The sequence below is a fragment of the Melospiza melodia genome, chromosome 2 (assembly GCF_035770615.1).
Source record: "Melospiza melodia melodia isolate bMelMel2 chromosome 2, bMelMel2.pri, whole genome shotgun sequence".
Classification (NCBI taxonomy): domain Eukaryota; kingdom Metazoa; phylum Chordata; class Aves; order Passeriformes; family Passerellidae; genus Melospiza; species Melospiza melodia.
Window position 1 is genome coordinate 5,779,159 of NC_086195.1, and position 18,238 is coordinate 5,797,396.

The window sequence follows — 18,238 nt, forward strand, 5'->3', positions numbered from 1 at the left end:
CAGAGGGATTTTGCAGCACTGATATTTGTACACCCCACGTTCACACCCATGGACCAAAAAATGAGCTGAAAAGCTCATCCAGTCTTTGAGCTGCTTTTTTTCTCAGAAGGAAGGAGCTTGCCTGATTTTCCTGCACTTCAGGGGCTCCTTGCTCAGGGGGTCAAACCAAGTGCCCTCCTTGGTCCCAAGTGGACCAAGTCCCCTGCAGGAACCTCTGGCATGAGTCACCAGGGTTTGCCCTTTACAGCACGAGGTTTATTTTCGAGGCTGCTAGCCAGGCTTAAAAAGTGGGGTTTTTTTCAGGTCAAAGTTAAATCTGAAGCAATTTGAGGAGTCTGAATTGTGCAATAAAACCCAGCCTCACCCACACCCAGGCTTTGGCAGAAGTGTTGCAGGTTTGGAAGTGCCCCTTATTTTGTTTCTGTCCCCCTGTGCTTTGCAGAGGGGTGATTAAATTTCAAATGCCATAAAACACTGATGAAATCTGCCAGTCCAAATGGAGCCCCCAAACACAGGCACACTTGGAGAGCACCCTATAAACCCTCTTGGGAAAGGCAGCCAGTGGAGGGATGGCCTTTACCTGGTCCAGGATGTGAGAGTTTGGGATTTGACTTTTCAGCTTCCAGGCCACGCGGACGTTGGACTCGGGGGCATCAAAGCGAGTGCACGGTGTCCTGACAATTTCAGCACCCAGGGCCTTCAGGATATCGACCTTTGGGATGAGAAGAGGAGCTGCACACAGCTGATCCCACTCAGGGAGGGTAACCTGAGCCTGCAGGCCCAGGGCAGTGCCAGATGCCAGAGCAGCTTTGCATGTGGGAGGCATTTATCATGTGGAGATACAATGTCCAGTTCTGGGCTCTGCTGTCTCTGACAAGCTCCAGCAGCCCAGGGCCTCCTGCCCAAAGCTGGCACGTGGATTTGAGTCTGGCATCCTGCCCTGTCCTACTTGGAGGGCAGGATGGGGACAGGGTGGAGGGAGGTGACAGTGTGCTGCTCCTTGGGGCCAGAGGAAAAGGGCAGAGGGAGCTGGACAGGGAACAGGGTTTCCTGTGTGCTGGGCCTGGAGCCCCAGCATGCAAAGGGAAGATAAAGAAGCTGTTTTTGCCCTAAGCCCCTTCTCTTGTCTCACCAAAATCAGGGAAGGAGCAATCAGCCCCTGGGAGATGGGGCTGTCAGTGGGACAGGGAGTGTTGGGACACCTGGAGATGAAGCCCATGGCAGCTGGAAGTGGCATCTGAGCTCGAGTGAGATTTGGGTTGAATTGAGGGTGACACTTTGGAGAAGGGCTCAGTCCTGAGCCAGGTCAGGGTGCATGTCTGGCTGCACTGGCAGGAGTTCAGCTGAGCTGTCTGTGAGGCTCTTGGCTCACCAGTGAGGGATTTCTGCCATCTCCAGGACCTGACCATCAGCTCTCGTGCAAGTGACTTGAGGCACCACCCTGAGAAACAGCTCAGGCAACTCTGAGTGTCTCCAGGTGAAAGAAAACCATAAACACACCGAGAGGCCAAGTGACCTGTCAGATGTCAGGGGGGCAGTGAGCAGGGCTGGCAGGGGAGCCCTGCCTGCTTCTCCTGCTGTGCTCCACGTGCAGCAGAGCCTGCTCTGTCCCTGCTCCCACACACTGGGTTTGGCTGTCTCACCATCCCAGCTGCACTTCTGACACCAGACAGCCACCAGGCCACCACAGGCTGGTTTTTTTTCCCTGAAAAGGCAAAGTTCTGAATAGCAGCTGTGGCAGTGGGTGGTTGGCTTTTAAAGGGCTCCAGGGAGGGAGAGGCTGAGGGAAGGGAAGGAGGGAGGGAGGGAAGGAGGGAGGGAGGGAAGGAGGGAGGGAGGGAAGGAAGGAAGGAAGGAAGGAAGGAAGGAAGGAAGGAAGGAAGGAAGGAAGGAAGGAAGGAAGGAAGGAAGGAAGGAAGGAAGGAAGGAAGGAAGGAAGGAAGGAAGGAAGGAAGGAAGGAAGGAAGGAAGGAAGGAAGGAAGGAAGGAAGGAAGGAAGGAAGGAAGGAAGGAAGGAAGGAAGGAAGGAAGGAAGGAAGGAAGGAAGGAAGGAAGGAAGGAAGGAAGGAAGGAAGGAAGGAAGGAAGGAAGGAAGGAAGGAAGGAAGGAAGGAAGGAAGGAAGGAAGGAAGGAAGGAAGGAAGGAAGGAAGGAAGGAAGGAAGGAAGGAAGGAAGGAAGGAAGGAAGGAAGGAAGGAAGGAAGGAAGGAAGGAAGGAAGGAAGGAAGGAGAGAAAGGAAGGAGAGAAAGGAAGGAGAGAAAGGAAGGAGAGAAAGGAAGGAGAGAAAGGAAGGAGAGAAAGGAAGGAAGGAAGGATGTTCCCTGGCTGTGGGGTAAAACCATAGAGAGCTCTGACCTTCTCCATGCTCATTTTCTCTGGCAGGACGATGATGCAGCGGTAACCCTTGAGTGCAGCCACCAGTGCCAGCCCGATCCCTGCAGGGTGGGGAGCACAGGGAATTGGTTGGCACCACCAGAATTTGGAAATTTGGCAAGAGCAGCCCTGCCCATGCTCCTCTCCCCTGGATGGAACCATGGAGGGGTCACTGCCCAGCCACAGGTGAGGGCATCCCCCACGAGCCCCCTGGGATGTGCTGGGAGCACCAGGGAGGGTGGGAGGATGTGTTGGCAGGGAAGAGGAGCTGCAGCATCACTCCTGCTCCCAGGAGCTCCTCATTCTCACTGAGAGAATAGGGAGAGCTTTCCTCCCCCCACCGAGACTCAGCCACCTTCCTATGGGTTTGGAAACTCAGGAAAGTGATGATTTTCCTTTCTCTCCCCTCAGTTGTGGGGGACAGACAGACAGACAGGACTCTGCATGTTTATCCATGACACCTCTGCTCCAGTTTCACTGGGGTGATGGATGGAGCCAGCTGCTCCCAGCTAGAGCAGGAAGGTGAGGCAGCAGGAAGGAGCAGCCTGTCCCTGCCAGGGCTGCAGGGAGCCTGGTGCCATTCCAGCTGCCCCAGGCAGGCAGGGAGCCAGTGTGATCCATGTGGGACACAGCTCTGGGGGAGCACAGACCCCCCTGGCTCCATGTCTGGGGTGACACAGTGTGGTGGGGTGACAAGTGACACCAACAAGGGCAAAAAATCACAGGAATTCTCTTCCAACCCATCATGGAATGGTCTCTGGGAACCTCTGAGAATTCAAAAGCTTCCCAGCCTGAAAACACCTAGGGTTGCCCCAGCTCCTGATGCTGTCTGCCTTGGTACAAGGAGACCTTCCAGGCACACCTGTGCAGGTGTGGGACCCTCACAGGACCCTCAGGAATTTCAGCAAGGAGGCATCTCAGCATCCCAGGAAGCCCATGCAACCAGGAGGGGAGCTGAGGGGAGGATGGAGCCAGAACCCACCTTGTAACCCCAAATGCAAATCCCTGCTCCTGAGAAATTCCCCCCTGCCCAGTTCCCAGGCAGAGGGAGCATCCCTGCCCTTCCCACCTGTGTTTCCTGAAGTGGGTTCAATCAGGGTGTCTCCTGGTTTGATGATCCCAGCTCTCTCTGCATCCTCCACCATCCTGAGGCTGATGCGGTCCTTCACGCTGCCCCCAGCATTGAAGTACTCACATTTTGCCACTGGAAAGGGAAAAAAAAAAGGAGACTCCATCAGGCATCAGCTCCCCCAGGCCTCACTGCAGTGTTAGGACACCTCTTCCCCCTCTGCAGGACTGTCCTTTGCTCAGGGGAATGTACCCACTATCTGCTTGTCTGGGATTATCCATCAGCACAGACTCCTTCTTTCCCCCATGTTTCCTTCACCCTGGATGGGTTTGAAGTCAACCTGGATAGCCCAGGATGGGTTCAAAATCAGCTGGGCATGGTCACTGCAAGGTGGAAGGTCCCACAAAGGCACAGCACTCCTTGAGGACTCTTCTGTGGGCAAGGGATAGCAGCAAGGCCTCACTGTCTATCCTGGCACATTGAGGTTTTTAACAGATATCTGAAAAGCTGCCCTTTTGCAGTGATCTGTAGTCCTGACTGAGGTGCCATAAAAAATCCCAAACAATAGAAAGAATATTTTCAAGTGTCAGGCTAAATTATAGGTTTTTTTTTTTCACTGAGCTAGCAACAAACTAAGAAACTTTCCAAGGCACATTCAGATTGCAATGCAAGGCACATCCCAGTCCTCATTAGGGCCTCCACACCACAGCATTCTTCTTACCAAGCCTTTGATGCACATCTGCATCTGAACTGGTGCTACTGAGCTCTGTTTTATGGACAGCAGGGAGAAATGGGGATTTCCAGGGGTGTTTTTCCCTTCACCTTGGCAGACACAGCGACCTAAGGCTGAGAAATCAGCCCTGCACCTGAGCAGCCTGAACAGGAAAGGAAATCTTGTGCTCATCATTACATTTCATAATGCAAAATGCCACAGCTCCAGCTACACGAGGGTGCCTGGGGGCACAGAAAACACCAGGCCATCCCATCCAGCTGTGGCTGCTTCCTTTTATTCCTGTGCTTGCTGGGAAGGGGCTGTGTGCTGACACAGAGCTGCTCTGCCTGTTCTGCTCTGCTTCCCCTCCTGTGCCAGGGGAGGGAGACACCATCCCAGAAAATGGGATCTGCCTGCTTTTCCCAGCACCTAAAGCACCAGCCGGACACACTCCAAGGGACAGGCTGCTCCAGAGGTGCACCAGGCACTGCACATCTGTCCTCCCACCCCCATGGTGTCCTGGTGTCCCCTCAGCTCTCACTGTGGGCAGGGTGAGGCAGTGCAGGGTGCAATAGCAAGCCATGACTAAAAGCTGGAATCTATGGGGAAAACCATCCTTGGTTTTCCAGTGTGGAGGTTGCAGGGCTGGTGGCCCAAGGATCCCAGATGCTGAGAAGGGATCAGGTGGGAAAGCCCAGGATGCTTTCCCTGTGTTTGTATGCTCTGACTGCCCTTATAGTTATTCATAGTTATTTAATTTAATCATGGTTATTTCATGAATAACTCTGTGGTTCCCAGCTGACACACAGCACTGCAGGGCTCTGTTGTGCCATGAGTGCTCAGCAAGTCTCTCCTTGCTCAGCTGTGTGACACTCCTGGCACTCTCTGCCTCTCAGAATTTGCCTTTCTGCCCAATTTGGACCAAATTAATTATCAGGGTTAGGAGTTACAGGAAAGGAGACTGAAAAGTCCACATGCACACATCTGAGTTTATCACCCTTGTGACTGTAGGGGACCAGCCTAAAGCCAAACCTTACATGAGACAGCACCAGCAAACATCTCCTTAGGGAGAGGACTGAGATCCATCCCCAAATCTGGGCCAGCTCTGCTCTGAGCTTATGCTGCTGTTATCTGGCAGGAGAGACGCCCCACTACCATTGCCCACCTGCTCATTGCTGCTTGAAACCTCCTGACTGGCCCAAGAAATTACTGTGTAACAAGCAGGAGAGCCCAACATGAGCCACCTCTGCCCCTCCCCATTTCTGTTCCTCTCACAGAGCCTCTTCTGAAGCCCCCTTCCAGCACCCCTCACCCTCACCTCAAGGCATGCAAAAACCTGCTGGCAAGGGGACACTCACAGAGCTCACACTTGAGCCCATAGGACTTCCCAATCTTGTTGATTTGGACCATTGGGGTGCAGCCAATTTTCTTGAGTATATTGGGCAAGATCTTCTTTTCTTCTGTCCTGAAATAATGCAGGGAAAAACAAAGGGAAAAGTAAAATCAAAACTATTGTTGTGCAACATGAACCAAGAGAAAATCTGAGTGAGGTTTCAGCAGCTTTATCAAGGCCACCAAAACACATCCCAGTTCCAAGAGAAGAAGTCCCCATCAACAATTAGTGGCACCAGGAGTTAATTACAGTTCTCCCTCATGAGTTATTAGGGTTTTTACATAAAAAGTAAACTAATTCATTTTCAGGGCTGTTCTGAAATGCCTTGCTCTGCAAAACTCTAGGCCAGATCTATAATGAGTGAGAAGATGCTGGCAAGCCTTAGGACTTTATGCTGTGGGTGATAAAACCAGGAGATAGAGCACGAGGCTCCTCCTCTTCTCCGCATCCTGCCCAGCCCCATCTCTGCTCCCCACATTTCCAGCTGCCTCTGGGCCAAGTGCTGCTGCCCAGGACTGCCAAACTTGCAAGGATGGCTCCATCAGAGAAGCCCAAACCTCAGAGTGTTCTGGGGGTGTTTTGCAAACAGTTGAACGCAGCTGTGTGATCAGTGAGATTCAGCTGCCCAGATTTGCTCCAGCAGGAGTCAAAAACCACAGCAAGAGCCACCTGAAAAAAAACCTGTTTGGCCAAGACACCTTGCCAGGCAACTCACAGCCCTGAGCTCTGTCACAGATTGACAAGGGCTGTGTTTGTTTGGGCCACATCATAAGCTGTGATGGTTTGATGCTGGTGCAATGCCAGTGCCCCCATGAAAATATATTCTCCCCAGTGGCTGCTGTGAGATGTGAACAGGAATAGAGCAAAGCAGGCTCAAGCTTAGAAATAAAGAAAAACACTTTATTAACCTACAGCTATGTGCAAAAAGGAACACACACACAACTCAGAATGAAAACCTTCCAAAACATTCCTCCTCCCCCCACCCAATTTCCAACACAGCACAGTGAGACAAAACCTTGGATTCTGCAGGTGTGATACAAACACCTCCTGCCCTGCACGAGTGCAGGGGTTTAGTGAAGGTCTTTCCTACCAGGAGGCTCCAGGCTCCCTGCATCCCTAGCCCAGAAATGATGGGATGTGTTATTACCCTTCCCTCTGTGGGAAGGGTTTGCAGAGACATCTCAGGCTCCACTGGGTGCTGCCAAATGTGAGGCAACACCACAATAAATGAGCTTCCCCCACAGCTGCTCCCAAAGCCACTTTTGAAATGCCCAGGGATTTATTTCAGTGGGGCTGAGCCTTGGCTCCTTCAGGCAAGGTTTAACTGAGCCTGGCTCTCTTGAGGGTGACCTGAGTTCCTGCATTGCACATCTGGATTGCATCCTGCAGGTGCTGATGTCAGCTCAGGACAGCAGACAAGGATGGTTTTCCCCTAAGATTCCAGCTTTTAGTCATGGCTTGCTATTCCTTGAGATGTCCGGGGGAAAACCAGTTCTGGCAAAGCAAAGGATTCCTGCTGAGGTTAGGCTGGGTCAGAACCAGCTCGAGGGGTGGCAGAACTAGTCTACCTCTGTATCTCTAAAGAATTTAAATATTTAATGTTCTTAATTAAAATAACAACCTGTCTCCTCCCTCTGCTTCTACCCCCAAAACTCAATCAGATTTCACCAAGGAATCTCAGGAAGTCCAGAGATTTTTGCTCCATCTTTTGTGGCTTACCCAGAGCAGGGAAAACAAACCACCTCTCCCTCCACGCCCTGCTGCAGAGCTGTGATGTGTCCCAGTGTCATTTTTTCCCTGCCACACAGGGAGTTATGTTCCAGCTCCTGCCCCAGCAGGGCTGTGTGGGCTCCCTCAGCCAGACTCCATTCCCAGAGCAGTGTTTGGGAAATGTCTCCCCATCTCCCATCTGGGGGTGGGATGGGCCCAGCCACTGGCACCACCATGGCACCCTGATGCTAAATTGTTTGCAAAAAATATAATTTTATCCTGCTCAGAATAATAATTGAGTGGGGAAAAAAAATTCATTTTGACTGAAACTGATTCTCCCCTTGGGCACCAGCTGCAGGGGTGGCACTGAGCCATGCACAGCTTGCTGGATCAGCTCCAGGGCTCTGCATTCCATCCATTCCTCCCTCCTGCATGGGCCAGACCCAGAGGCTGCTCTGGGCTACCCACATGCTGGTGGCTGTGCCCTGACCTTGTCCTGCCTGGCACATGGTCAGTGCTGCACCTCCCATGGCCTCCAATCCCTGCAGCTGCATTCCAGGAGTTTTACTCCACTGGCTGGAGCTGGATCCCTGCTTCACATCTCTGCACTGCAGGACGTGTCTGTAGTTCCTCTGACATTTATGGGAGAGCCTTATCTTTAGTAGCTTGTCTGTGTCTGGTTTGCAGGGTCATTAAAGCACCTCTTGTCAGGACTAGTCTGGGCCCTCACGTCACCCTGGGAGGGAACCTGCTGCTCTGAGGGCAACAACAGCTCAGAGCAAGAACTTTTCTCTGCACTGGGGCCATTTACTGCTGATATAAAAGCAATGGTAATCCATTTTTGTGAAGGCCTCTCGGCCATCTAAAATAAGATGCCCCCAAACAAGGAGGTGCTCTGGAAAACACAAACCATGAGACTCGAGCCTAGGTGTTTGCAGAGCAAGGCATTTCAAGCCACACCCTTCTGCAAAAATAAAAGGGAGTGAAAAAATCTTCTTGGAGAGGAGTTACTAATCTGCTTTTGCCATTTGGAATAAAAACCATCATTAACACAATAGCTGGCTTCTGGCCATGAGCATCCTGGTGTAAAAACAACCTCCAGGAAAAGGTGCTGAGGTGCACCCTGAAGAAAGCAGCACGGAGGAATTACTTACAAGGGAACACAGGAGTGTGGAGACTTGCTGGCAGGAGTTGTGGCTGTCCATGTGCACTTACTGGGCAAGTTGGGGAGGATCCAGGTGCTATCCTGACCATTGGCACCCCTGCCATTCACCAGGGGGCACTTCTTACCCAGCTCCTGTGGGGTGGAAACAGAGGCCACATGTCACTGTCATATTTTCTGAAAAATCTCTTTGCCAGGATTTCTTTTCCTGGGAAGCCTCTGCTTTCTCCATGTTTTGCTATGTTGGAATGTGATTTGGAGAATTGTTTACCCAGCATGTGAATTGTTTTTAATTAATGGCCAATCACAGCCAGCTGGGTCAGGCTCTCTGAGTCTGTCAGGAGATTTTATTATTCATTCTTTTCCAGCCTTCTGTCTGTCTCTTTTCTCTTTCTTTAGTACAGTTTTAGTATAATGCAATGTAATGCAATGTAATGTAATGTAATGTAATATAATGCATCAGCCTTCTGAGAACTTGAAGTCAATTCTCATCTCTCACCTCATCCTGGGGACCCTCAAAACACCACAACAATTGGTGACTACAGTCACATAGACAGCTGGGAGAAAAATAGCTGCAGAAGGGGAAAAAAATGGCATTTGGGTGTGAAGGGAGGGTGGCCAGGCTGCTTGGAGCATCCTGTTATCATTGCAACCACATGGATCTAGGTGGGTAAGGAGGTTGTAGGGGTGGAAGGAGATGAACAGATGCAAGGATGTTGTAGTGAGGTGAGTGTCAGTCCCTTCTCCCAGGGAGTAAGTGGTGTGACAAGAAGAAATGGACTCAAGTTGTCCCAGGGGAGATTATACATTAGGGAAAAAAGTAGATTACAGATTATGAAAAAAAAATTCATGCAAGGGTTTGTAGAGGGATAGAATATAAGCAAATAAAGGTAGTATAGCAAGTAATCTTACCCCCTAAAGAGTTGCAGGTGGGTTAATTATTAAGGATTAGAAGCAGGCCTGACTTTAACAGGCCACACCTGTAGCCAATAAGAAGAGTGTTACAAAAGAGTGGATTGGTTAATTGAGGGCAACTGGAGTCAGGTGCCTACTGCAAGAAGAAGAAAGAGTCAGTGCTTGGAGGAGCTGCCTATGCAGAACATCAAGGAGGTATGAAGCTCTTGTACTAAGAACACAACAATATGAAATCTTTGCAGTATAATGACAACAAGGGTTGTAAAGCACTTGAATGGAATTTCCAGTGAAGTGGTGCAGTCACCATCCCTGGAAGTGTTCAAAACTCCCGTGGAGGTGGCACTTGAGGACACAGACTCGTGGTGAACATGGTGGTGTGGGTTTATGGCTGGAGCTGATGATCACAACAGTCTTTTCCAACCTTAGCAATTCCATGATTCCACGACAAAATTCCTCTTTTGGAGCGGTATGTTAGACCCCATACATCATCTGGGCATCCTCGCCAGTACATCTTCTTCCCCATCTCAAAATCATCAGCTCCACTAGGAAATTTGATGCTCCTAATTTAATTATTTGGTCAAGAACAGCTTTTTTCACCCTAGCAGTGAAGAACCTGCAGGTAAATCAATCCAGCAATAATTGGAGAATGCTTTTATGGTGATGGTGGGACTTAGAGGTCACCTCTGCTCTGGCATTCAAGTGTATTAAAACTGAGAAAAAAGATCCAACAAAAATAAAACAGCAAAGGGCAGCAAATGTGCTTGGGGTACTGAGCAACTCCCACAGTAAAGCAGCTTAAAAAGAGGAGGATTCATCAGGCTGGAAGTGAGACAAGAGTCTGGTGCTGAGAGCAGGTTCTAAATCCTGGGGGAGTTGGAGAAGCTGCATCAAATAATGAGCAATAAATAATAATGCAGAATGGAATTATCAGGAACAACTACAGAGGCAGAGCAGATAAAAAATGGAATGAGAAAAGGGTTAAACAAGTTAGAAAGGGTCGAGTTCAGTAGCAGATTTTAAGCACACAAGCCCTGATGGTATCACTGCTCTGCAGGAAGGCAATTTGCTGGGCTGTTCTCTCTGTATTGCTGGTGCATATACAGACAAAAGGAGGAGTCTGGGCTTAAAGTTTATTTTCAGCAACTCCTAGTGAACAGCAGCAGAAACAAATAAACCCAGAAAAGGGTTACATGCAGGTTTGGTGTGACCTCTCTGCTGTGATCCTCTCTGCAATCCATCCACCATGCTTGTGCTAAAAAAAAGAACCACATGGAGAAAAACCACATGTTTTTTGGTACCTGTAAGTTCCTTTTCTGGCTTGTTCACAGAATGAATTTACCTTGATTCAACCATTAGTGAATAAAGGCACCTTGAAACTCCACAGGGTCATGGATGGAGGCTTGTGTCTCACTTAGACTGATGATGGAAGCTGCTGTTAGGTTGCTTAGTATGCCCTGTCTCCCTACACCTCTGTCGTGGTGCATTCTGCAATTAGAGCAAGTCTGACCCTTTCCTTACCTTCTGCTGCAGCAGAAATTATCAAAGACATGATGCTGGACATTCCTTCTGCATTTAACTTCAGACTGAGAACAGGGACATCATTTTGCCATCTGACAGGACCAAGCCAGTGACTCAAAGAAGAAACATCTCATTTCTAAACACAGAGACTTGCCTGCTGCCATGTGGAGGGGCCATGGAAAATCCAGTTTAGTTGGGGAGCTTCATCTCCCCTGCCCAGGCCACAAAGCCACAGCCCTGTTCCCCCTCAGCCCCTGGGCTCCCTGCCAGTAGCTGTGGCTCACAGTGATAGAATTGTGCTCTTTGTTGATGGAGTGACAAAACTATCCCCTTAAAAAGGAAATAAGCCCAGAAGTTTCTCTCTTCAATTAGGTGAAAAGGTATTTCATTGGGCTTCACCTCAAATTGAAGGATAGCTAACTGGGCAGGAGACAAAAAGTCCTGCTTGAGCAATTTACTAGAAAAAGAAGAGAACAACTAAATTAATGGTTTTTGTGAGGTGTTTTACCAGGGGCGGGAGGGCCTCTTGCACTTGGATTGGTTTTTCTCTGTAAAGAGTTTGTTATTTTGCCTTTTATTAAAACCTTTTTGTTTCTAACACTCCCACAAAAGCTATTCTGCTAATTGAATGCCTTCTAAGGTAGCTGAGCTATCTTAGGTGTGAAATATATCTTTAAGAGCTTATGAGACCTGTCTCAAAGACACACCTATTTCACACAGTGGCCAGCACGCTGCTGTGGCTGAGTCCTGATTATCTGAATTCCTTGTGGCTTGACACACGAGCCCATGGGCAGCCTTAATTACCATTTCTGCCATCCTCCTGCTGCTTCCCCGCTCCTTACACCCTCCTGGTGGGAGTTTCTCTGCAGCAGCCTGGCAGGACAGCCCGAGGTCTGTGCTGTGATTCCCTGGTGGTTTCCACGCTGGATGGGGCTGGGCTGTCCCTGGAACACAGAAACACACCCCACACTGTTAATCCAGCAACACCAGAGGGGTGGAACAGCCTGTGGTGAGTGGCTGAACTTTCTCCTTATCCAGAGGCACCACAGCATCTCTGAAATTGGAGGTCAGCAATTCCTGTTGCAACCAGGCCCCACAGCTAAAGCAGACAGAGCAATCTGGTCCAGCCCCACACCAGATGCTCAGCCACCTTTTCTTCTCCAGAGACAGCACCCCCAGCCTCAGAGAGCAGCAGGAAACCATGAGGCTGCAGGGCAGTCACCCCCAAATGCCAAATCCTGCAGCCAACAAAAGCTCTCCCAGCAAACTTTGCCTCCCAGTGCTTGTCCCCACCACTGCTGCTCATGGAGAGGGATTAAAGGGGAGAAAAAATGGTTCATTTCCTTGCAAGCCAGGTTTTATGCTGGCCTTGAGTATATCTCCCACAGCAAATCTGTGTTTTCCTATCTAATTAGCTGGGAAGGAGCAAAAGTCACCTGTGGGTAAAGAAGAGATAATCCACAGTGTATCAGAGGTGGTCAGCAGGCTTTCACAACTGAGCTCATCAGCTACCACCCAAAATGCAGGCTGTTAGAATTCCAGATATTGAGAATTTTAGATTTTTTTTGTGTTGAAAGACACAGGCTGTCAAGAGAACACTACATTTAACCTGAAGCTGTAGAGAAAGCTTCCAAAATTGAATAATAGCATTAAGATTATAAGTGTGTAGTTTGAATAAAAGTGTGTAATATCACATAGTAGAAAACTTGGAGTTTAAAGTTTTAGAATATACAGTTTATAGAATATAGTTGTACAATATAGTTTTATAATATATATAAAACTGTAGAAGATGGTTTTTTAGAGAGATAGAAGTTTTAGAGCAGTAGCTAATGCTTCTTCTTCACCTTCTTCATAAGTTTTAGTATTTTGTAATTAGACAAAAAGTTTGCATTGCAAGACGTAAGTAGTTATTAGATTAAAAGTAAAAATAATTTAAGTGTCATTACTTAATTAGATATTTTTTCCTTAAAAGACCTTGTAGAGATAGAGAACCATTTTGTATCTATATATATATAAATACTATAGAACTCACAGATTATAAGACTATAATATAAATAAAAATAATAAACATCTAAGTCCAAACATAAAATTCCATCTCAAGCACTTCCAATCCCTACCTTAATCCCCCCAAAAAAGAAAAGATACAAAATCAACAGCTGGCAAAATAGATTTTAGAAGAGTATTTTTTTTCCTCTCTTTTCCTGGTGATGCCCATCTCTACCATAATCATGGTAGGGTGGAAAGGGACAAGGCAGGAGGGTGGAATTATTGGGGCTGCAGGGCCTCCCTACACAAGCCCCCTTTCCCCTCCAACCCTGGGTCAGGAGGGCTTTCAGGGAAGGAAGAGCATTCCTGGCTCCCACCTTCTAAAATGAGGTTGCATCCTCCTCACTGTGTTCGCTGTCCCGGACATCTGATACAAAAATAAGTCAAGAATGGGGTTTTCATTTGTTCTCTCACCCCAAGTGAATGCAGACACATTTTCTAGATGCCCAGGGAACAAAGAAGCCAGGGCTGGCCTTTGATTTGTCAACATCTACACCCCTCTCTGCTGGAGAATGCCTCAAGTGTCTCCTCAAGGGCTGGGCAATTCCTGGTGCTGCAGGAATGGCATGAATGTCCTCCTTCCATTACAAAACACTCTCAAATCACTGCATTTCTGTGCTCAGAGCCTGGATCCATATTTACATTAATATAACAGTGGCTCTGAAGGTAACTTTGAAAACTGCCTGAAGTGCAGAACCCCCAAAATGAGACAGCAGAAGGCCTGAAATGGCACCAAAGGATGGAAGAATCCAGGACTTTTGGAGGCTTTGACACAGCACTGGTTGAGTTTCTGCCAGCCTCAGTGACATCCATCAGCACAGGCTGGGTGGGGTGTGAGGAGAAAGGACAGCCATGGACTGCAGCCAGGGATGGCTGAGAGGAGCAACATCCAGTGCAAACATCTCCCCACGCTGCCTCCAGTGCAGTTTTAGATCACAAAGCAAAGATAGATACATCCTCTCTGGATTACTAAAACTCTTACCTGTGTCCCAAAACTCCTCCCAGTCCCTGGCTGAGGGCTCAGGGGTGATCTGGTCAGCCACCAAATGCACCTGAGCCACTGCTGTGTCCTGCCACAGCCCCGTTACTCGCTGCTGAATGGAGAGTCTTGAGAGGGCACAAGGCTGGGCAAAGGATGAATGGAAATCTCCACTGGAGCTGGGAAGCAGGCCAAGAGACCAGGAATGATAACACCCAGCTGCTGCCACTTAATGAAAATATATGACAAGGAGCACAGGCTAACGTTTGCAGAGCACTCTGCAGATAGGAGATTGCAGTTATCAGGTTATCAGACTCTGATAACTTCAATGGGGAAAAAATCAAGATGCTCATTAAGTAAAGTGAGGGAAAGCTTTGATGAGCTCAGCAGGGCAGAAAACAATGCAAGCTCGCTCCATTAGAACCAAAATGCCTTTTTTCTTGCCTTACTCTGAAGAAACAGCACTGCTGCTATTGAGCAAGACAAATGCAGCATCAGGTTAGCAGAATGATGGAGTGAGCCAGGCTGACAGGGACTTCGGGAGGTGCCAGTCCAGCCTCCTGCTCAAAGCTAGGGCACTCTAAATTCAGCCCAGGCTGCTCAGGGCTTTGCCCACCATAGACCTTGAGAACCTCCAAGGATGGAGTTGTACAATCTCTCCAGAAAACCCTCTCCACCACCCCACTGACCTCGTAATGTGAATCCAAACCCTCCCTCTTGCCTGATTCATTCAGGACTTATTGAAGGCGCAGCCGCCCCCCAGGTGAGAATCAGCACGCTCAGCAGGGGAGGGAAATTATCTGGAGGCCAAATTCCAGCTCTCCCCACAGCACTGAGGGTCCCCATTTCCCAGGGAGGGGACAGATGAGGCACTACTCACCCCTGCGGCCCGTCAGGCAAGTGTCAGGGCCGAGCCTGAGCCGCAGTTAATATGTGCTGGTGCTGGGGACACCTGCGAGCCGCGGGAGGGGCGCGATTGGGTCCTGCCCCACACCTCGCTGTGCCCAGCACCTGATTGCTCTGCAAGGGGAGGTGACTGGGGCATAAAAGAGCAGATAAGCCATTTATTGTTTGTTTTAATATGTACTTATCTCCAGGAGTGCTCTGAACCCTTCCCCCAGCAGTTTGGTTGTAGAAATTTCGTTGCTGTTTTGGTTTCGTGTCTTGCGCTGGAATTTAAGCCCAGCTCATCTGTGTCAGCGTGGGCCTTGCTGAATCAGGCAGAATGGTGACAGAAACGATATATTGTGCTAGGTGCTGTCTGCTGGGGCCTCTCTGCGTCCCCTGGGGTCCCAGGGTCAGCCTCTGCACCACCTCCAGCCCTAAACCTCTGTCTCCTGCTTCTCATGCAACTGCTTTTCTATCAAATCAGCTGAGAGCACTGAGCAGCTTCAGCTTCATGGTGATTCCCAAACATCAGCTCCTGGGGATTAGGAAATTGCATGGATGCAGATTTCGCTGGAAGAGGAAGAGCCCCTGAGGATTTCAGTCCCTCTTTTCCCCACTTCTCCCCCAAGGAAGAAGTTGCCTGGTCTGTGCTGGGGCTGTGCTCCTCCAGAACACAGTGGTGAAGGAAACTTCCCCACTGCTGACATGATCAGGCAAGAATAAGGCTTGTCAGAGTGCTCATTTTGGAATTAAACTTTTGAAGACAAGACTGGTGTAGGTATTAGCGCAGGGATGACTTTACCTTTGGTCTTCTTGCAATAAATGGACTCTCTGGAAAACATTGCCAGAGATAATCCATCACAGAAAACTCTTGTGGGCTATCTGATGTGACAGAGAACATGCAGCTCTCCTGTGAAGAGTCTGCAAATAACCCCAACCCCAGCAAGAATTATGTTTTCTGGGCATTGTAGTTACAGAATAACCCAGCCACCCCTTCCTGGTTGTCTCCTGAAGCACTGTGTGCTCAAAAATAAGATTATTCCCTTCAGTGACCAAACTGCAAGAAATGGGGTTTTTTTCAACCTGAAAGGCAACAAGATTTAGATGGGTGTTGAGGGGAGAGAAGACAATTTTGAAATTAAATGCTTCCTTTAGAGAAATACATTTTTAAATTAAATACTTAAAAAAAAAAAAGTCTAAATGAAAGAAGGCCTAAATGGTAAGTTTGGGGACTTAAAAAGAGAAAAAGTCCCCTTTTTGGGGGGGCAAGGTTAAAGCTGTTCACTGCATCTGGCCAGAATACTCAGGCTTAATTGCTGGCTGGGTTTAAACCACAATATTTTCCCATCACCATCCCCAGGGCTGCTTTGCACTTGGGCTACTCAGCATCACCAGCCCTGTGGTCACACACACAAAAATTGGGGGTTTTTTTGAGGTCAGCAGGTATTTTGGTGTGGGTTTCCCTTCTTTGCCTGTGCCTGGGTTAAGAGCAGAGGAGGAGCTGGGGTCTGCACAGGGATATTTGCCATGCTCTCACCCACACAGGAACAGCAGGTATTTCACAGCCTGTACACAGCAGAAAATCCAATTTTACCTTGTGATTTGCAGTGCTGGGTGTCACTAAGTTCAAAAATCACACAAGGCAGCACAGGGCACAGGGGCTCATTCCCCAGCAGGCTTGCACTGCCCCATCCTCCACCTGAAGAGCTTCTTTGCAGCATTTAACCTGCAGGATTGCTCTGGTTAACATCTGCATCCCCAGGCTGGGAGCAACAACTGCAGAGAGCAATCAGCCAGCCAAAAAAATGGGAAGAACACTGGATGGCTCTGGGATTTCCTGAGAGGCTGTGACACCAAACTTCATGCCCAGGGAGAGGGACTCTGCTGTAAAAACCATCCAAAAGGCTCCTTGCAGAGGGAGTTTTAAAGTTCTCACCTCATCTTTACTGTGAGATGGGCAGGCCCTGGCAGAGCCCAGAGCAGCTCTGGCTGCCCCTGGATCCCTGTAAGTGCCCAAGACCAGGCTGGACAGGGTTTGGACCAACCTGGGACAGTGGAAGGTGTCCCTGTCCATGGCAGGGATGGAATGGGATGAGCTTTAAGGTCCCTTCCAACCCAAACCCTCCCCCTGTGGGGATGCAGCACCCAGGTTTTACTTTTGGACACTTGGGAGGAAAGAGGGTGACCACAGTCACCCCCCACCAGTGATTTTTTTTTCCTAGAAGATGAAAACAACCTGGTTTTAAAATGTTCCTGATTCTGCTGGACCAAGTGGGAAGAAATCCAAATTTTCCCTCCCATGCAATTCGATATTCAAATTTAATATCCATAATGGCTTTATCAAAGCAGTTGAAACTTCACACCAGGGCTTAAGAAGATGACAGGAGAAAGATTAGCAATGTTTTGAGAGGGCCTAGCAAATAATTCAGGGCAGAACAGGCTTTCCTTGGTTATTTTTTGCCAGCAGGGAAAAAACATCTTGCTGTGAGGACATGAGGTTAAAACTGCTTCTGGTTGAGCAGAATTAAATACTGTGAGTTGGAGAATTGGTGATGGTACCTGCTATCTGAATAATGTGGGAAAAGTGGAAAAAAGGGAGGCTGTCACTTGCTGTTAATTTTTTTTTTTTTAACCTGTTCAACAGTGCAAAATGATGGCAGCTGAAACAGGATCCCAGCTGTCACAGGCCAAGGCAGGAATAGGTTAGAAAAGTTACATTTTTGTCACTGCCTTGGAGCAGCCAATCACACCCTCCTGTTTCAGGAGAAGTCACCATTTGCTTGTACTGATACCGTAGGATTTTAGCTTTTATATTTTTCATATATTTGTAATTCTGCAATTATTCAGTGTATAGCTCTAAACTCCATACGCAGTGTTAGCTATTGTCTTCACATTTTGGTCAGACAACACAATTCCTCTCCAGGCCTGGGAATCATGGACACCTCACTGTCTCAGGCCCCAAAAAGTGTAAACAAAACTGAGTTTGGGGGGTGTAAACTTGGAGTAAATGACTTCATTACCTGAAGCTGTAATTGGAAGATTAACCTCCAATATGCAAATGGACCAAACTTATGAAAGTGTGAAAACTTCTTGGATAGACCCCACATCCATTTTGGGTGTAGCCCCTGGGGGGCTTTGTCTGCCCTAAATGTACCTGAAGGCCCTTCAATAAATCTGCTTTTTATTCCCTGAATTTTGTCTGGCCTCTGTTTTTAGGTATTCCTAAAAAAACATCACTACAACCCCTGGAGTGCTCCATACATCCGAGGAACCTCCTGTGATGCTGCATCTGCTGCTGGAGGCTCCAGAGACACCCAAGGGGGAGATGTCACAGACATCTTTTATGAAAAATCCTTTCCTTAGGATTTTTTCTTCTTGAGAAGCTGAGGCCTCAAGAACAGAATGTAAACATTGATTACCTGCTGCTTTGGAATGCAACAGGTGCATCTGTGATTGGTTTCATGCAGTTGTTT

The 18,238-nt window shown here is 48.6% G+C and overlaps 1 protein-coding gene across 1 annotated transcript in view; it reads right to left on the reverse strand.

The window, feature by feature from the left end:
- LOC134431532 (cystathionine beta-synthase-like) overlaps positions 1–16,706 on the reverse strand; it is a 30,116-nt gene extending 13,410 nt beyond the window's left edge. Inside the window, 8 exon segments of the mRNA XM_063179529.1 lie at positions 581–712; positions 2,356–2,435; positions 3,443–3,577; positions 5,513–5,619; positions 8,412–8,554; positions 11,657–11,692; positions 11,694–11,796; positions 16,702–16,706. Coding sequence (XP_063035599.1) covers positions 581–712; positions 2,356–2,435; positions 3,443–3,577; positions 5,513–5,619; positions 8,412–8,554; positions 11,657–11,692; positions 11,694–11,796; positions 16,702–16,706 — 741 coding nt within the window.
- Positions 16,707–18,238: the final 1,532 nt, after the last annotated feature.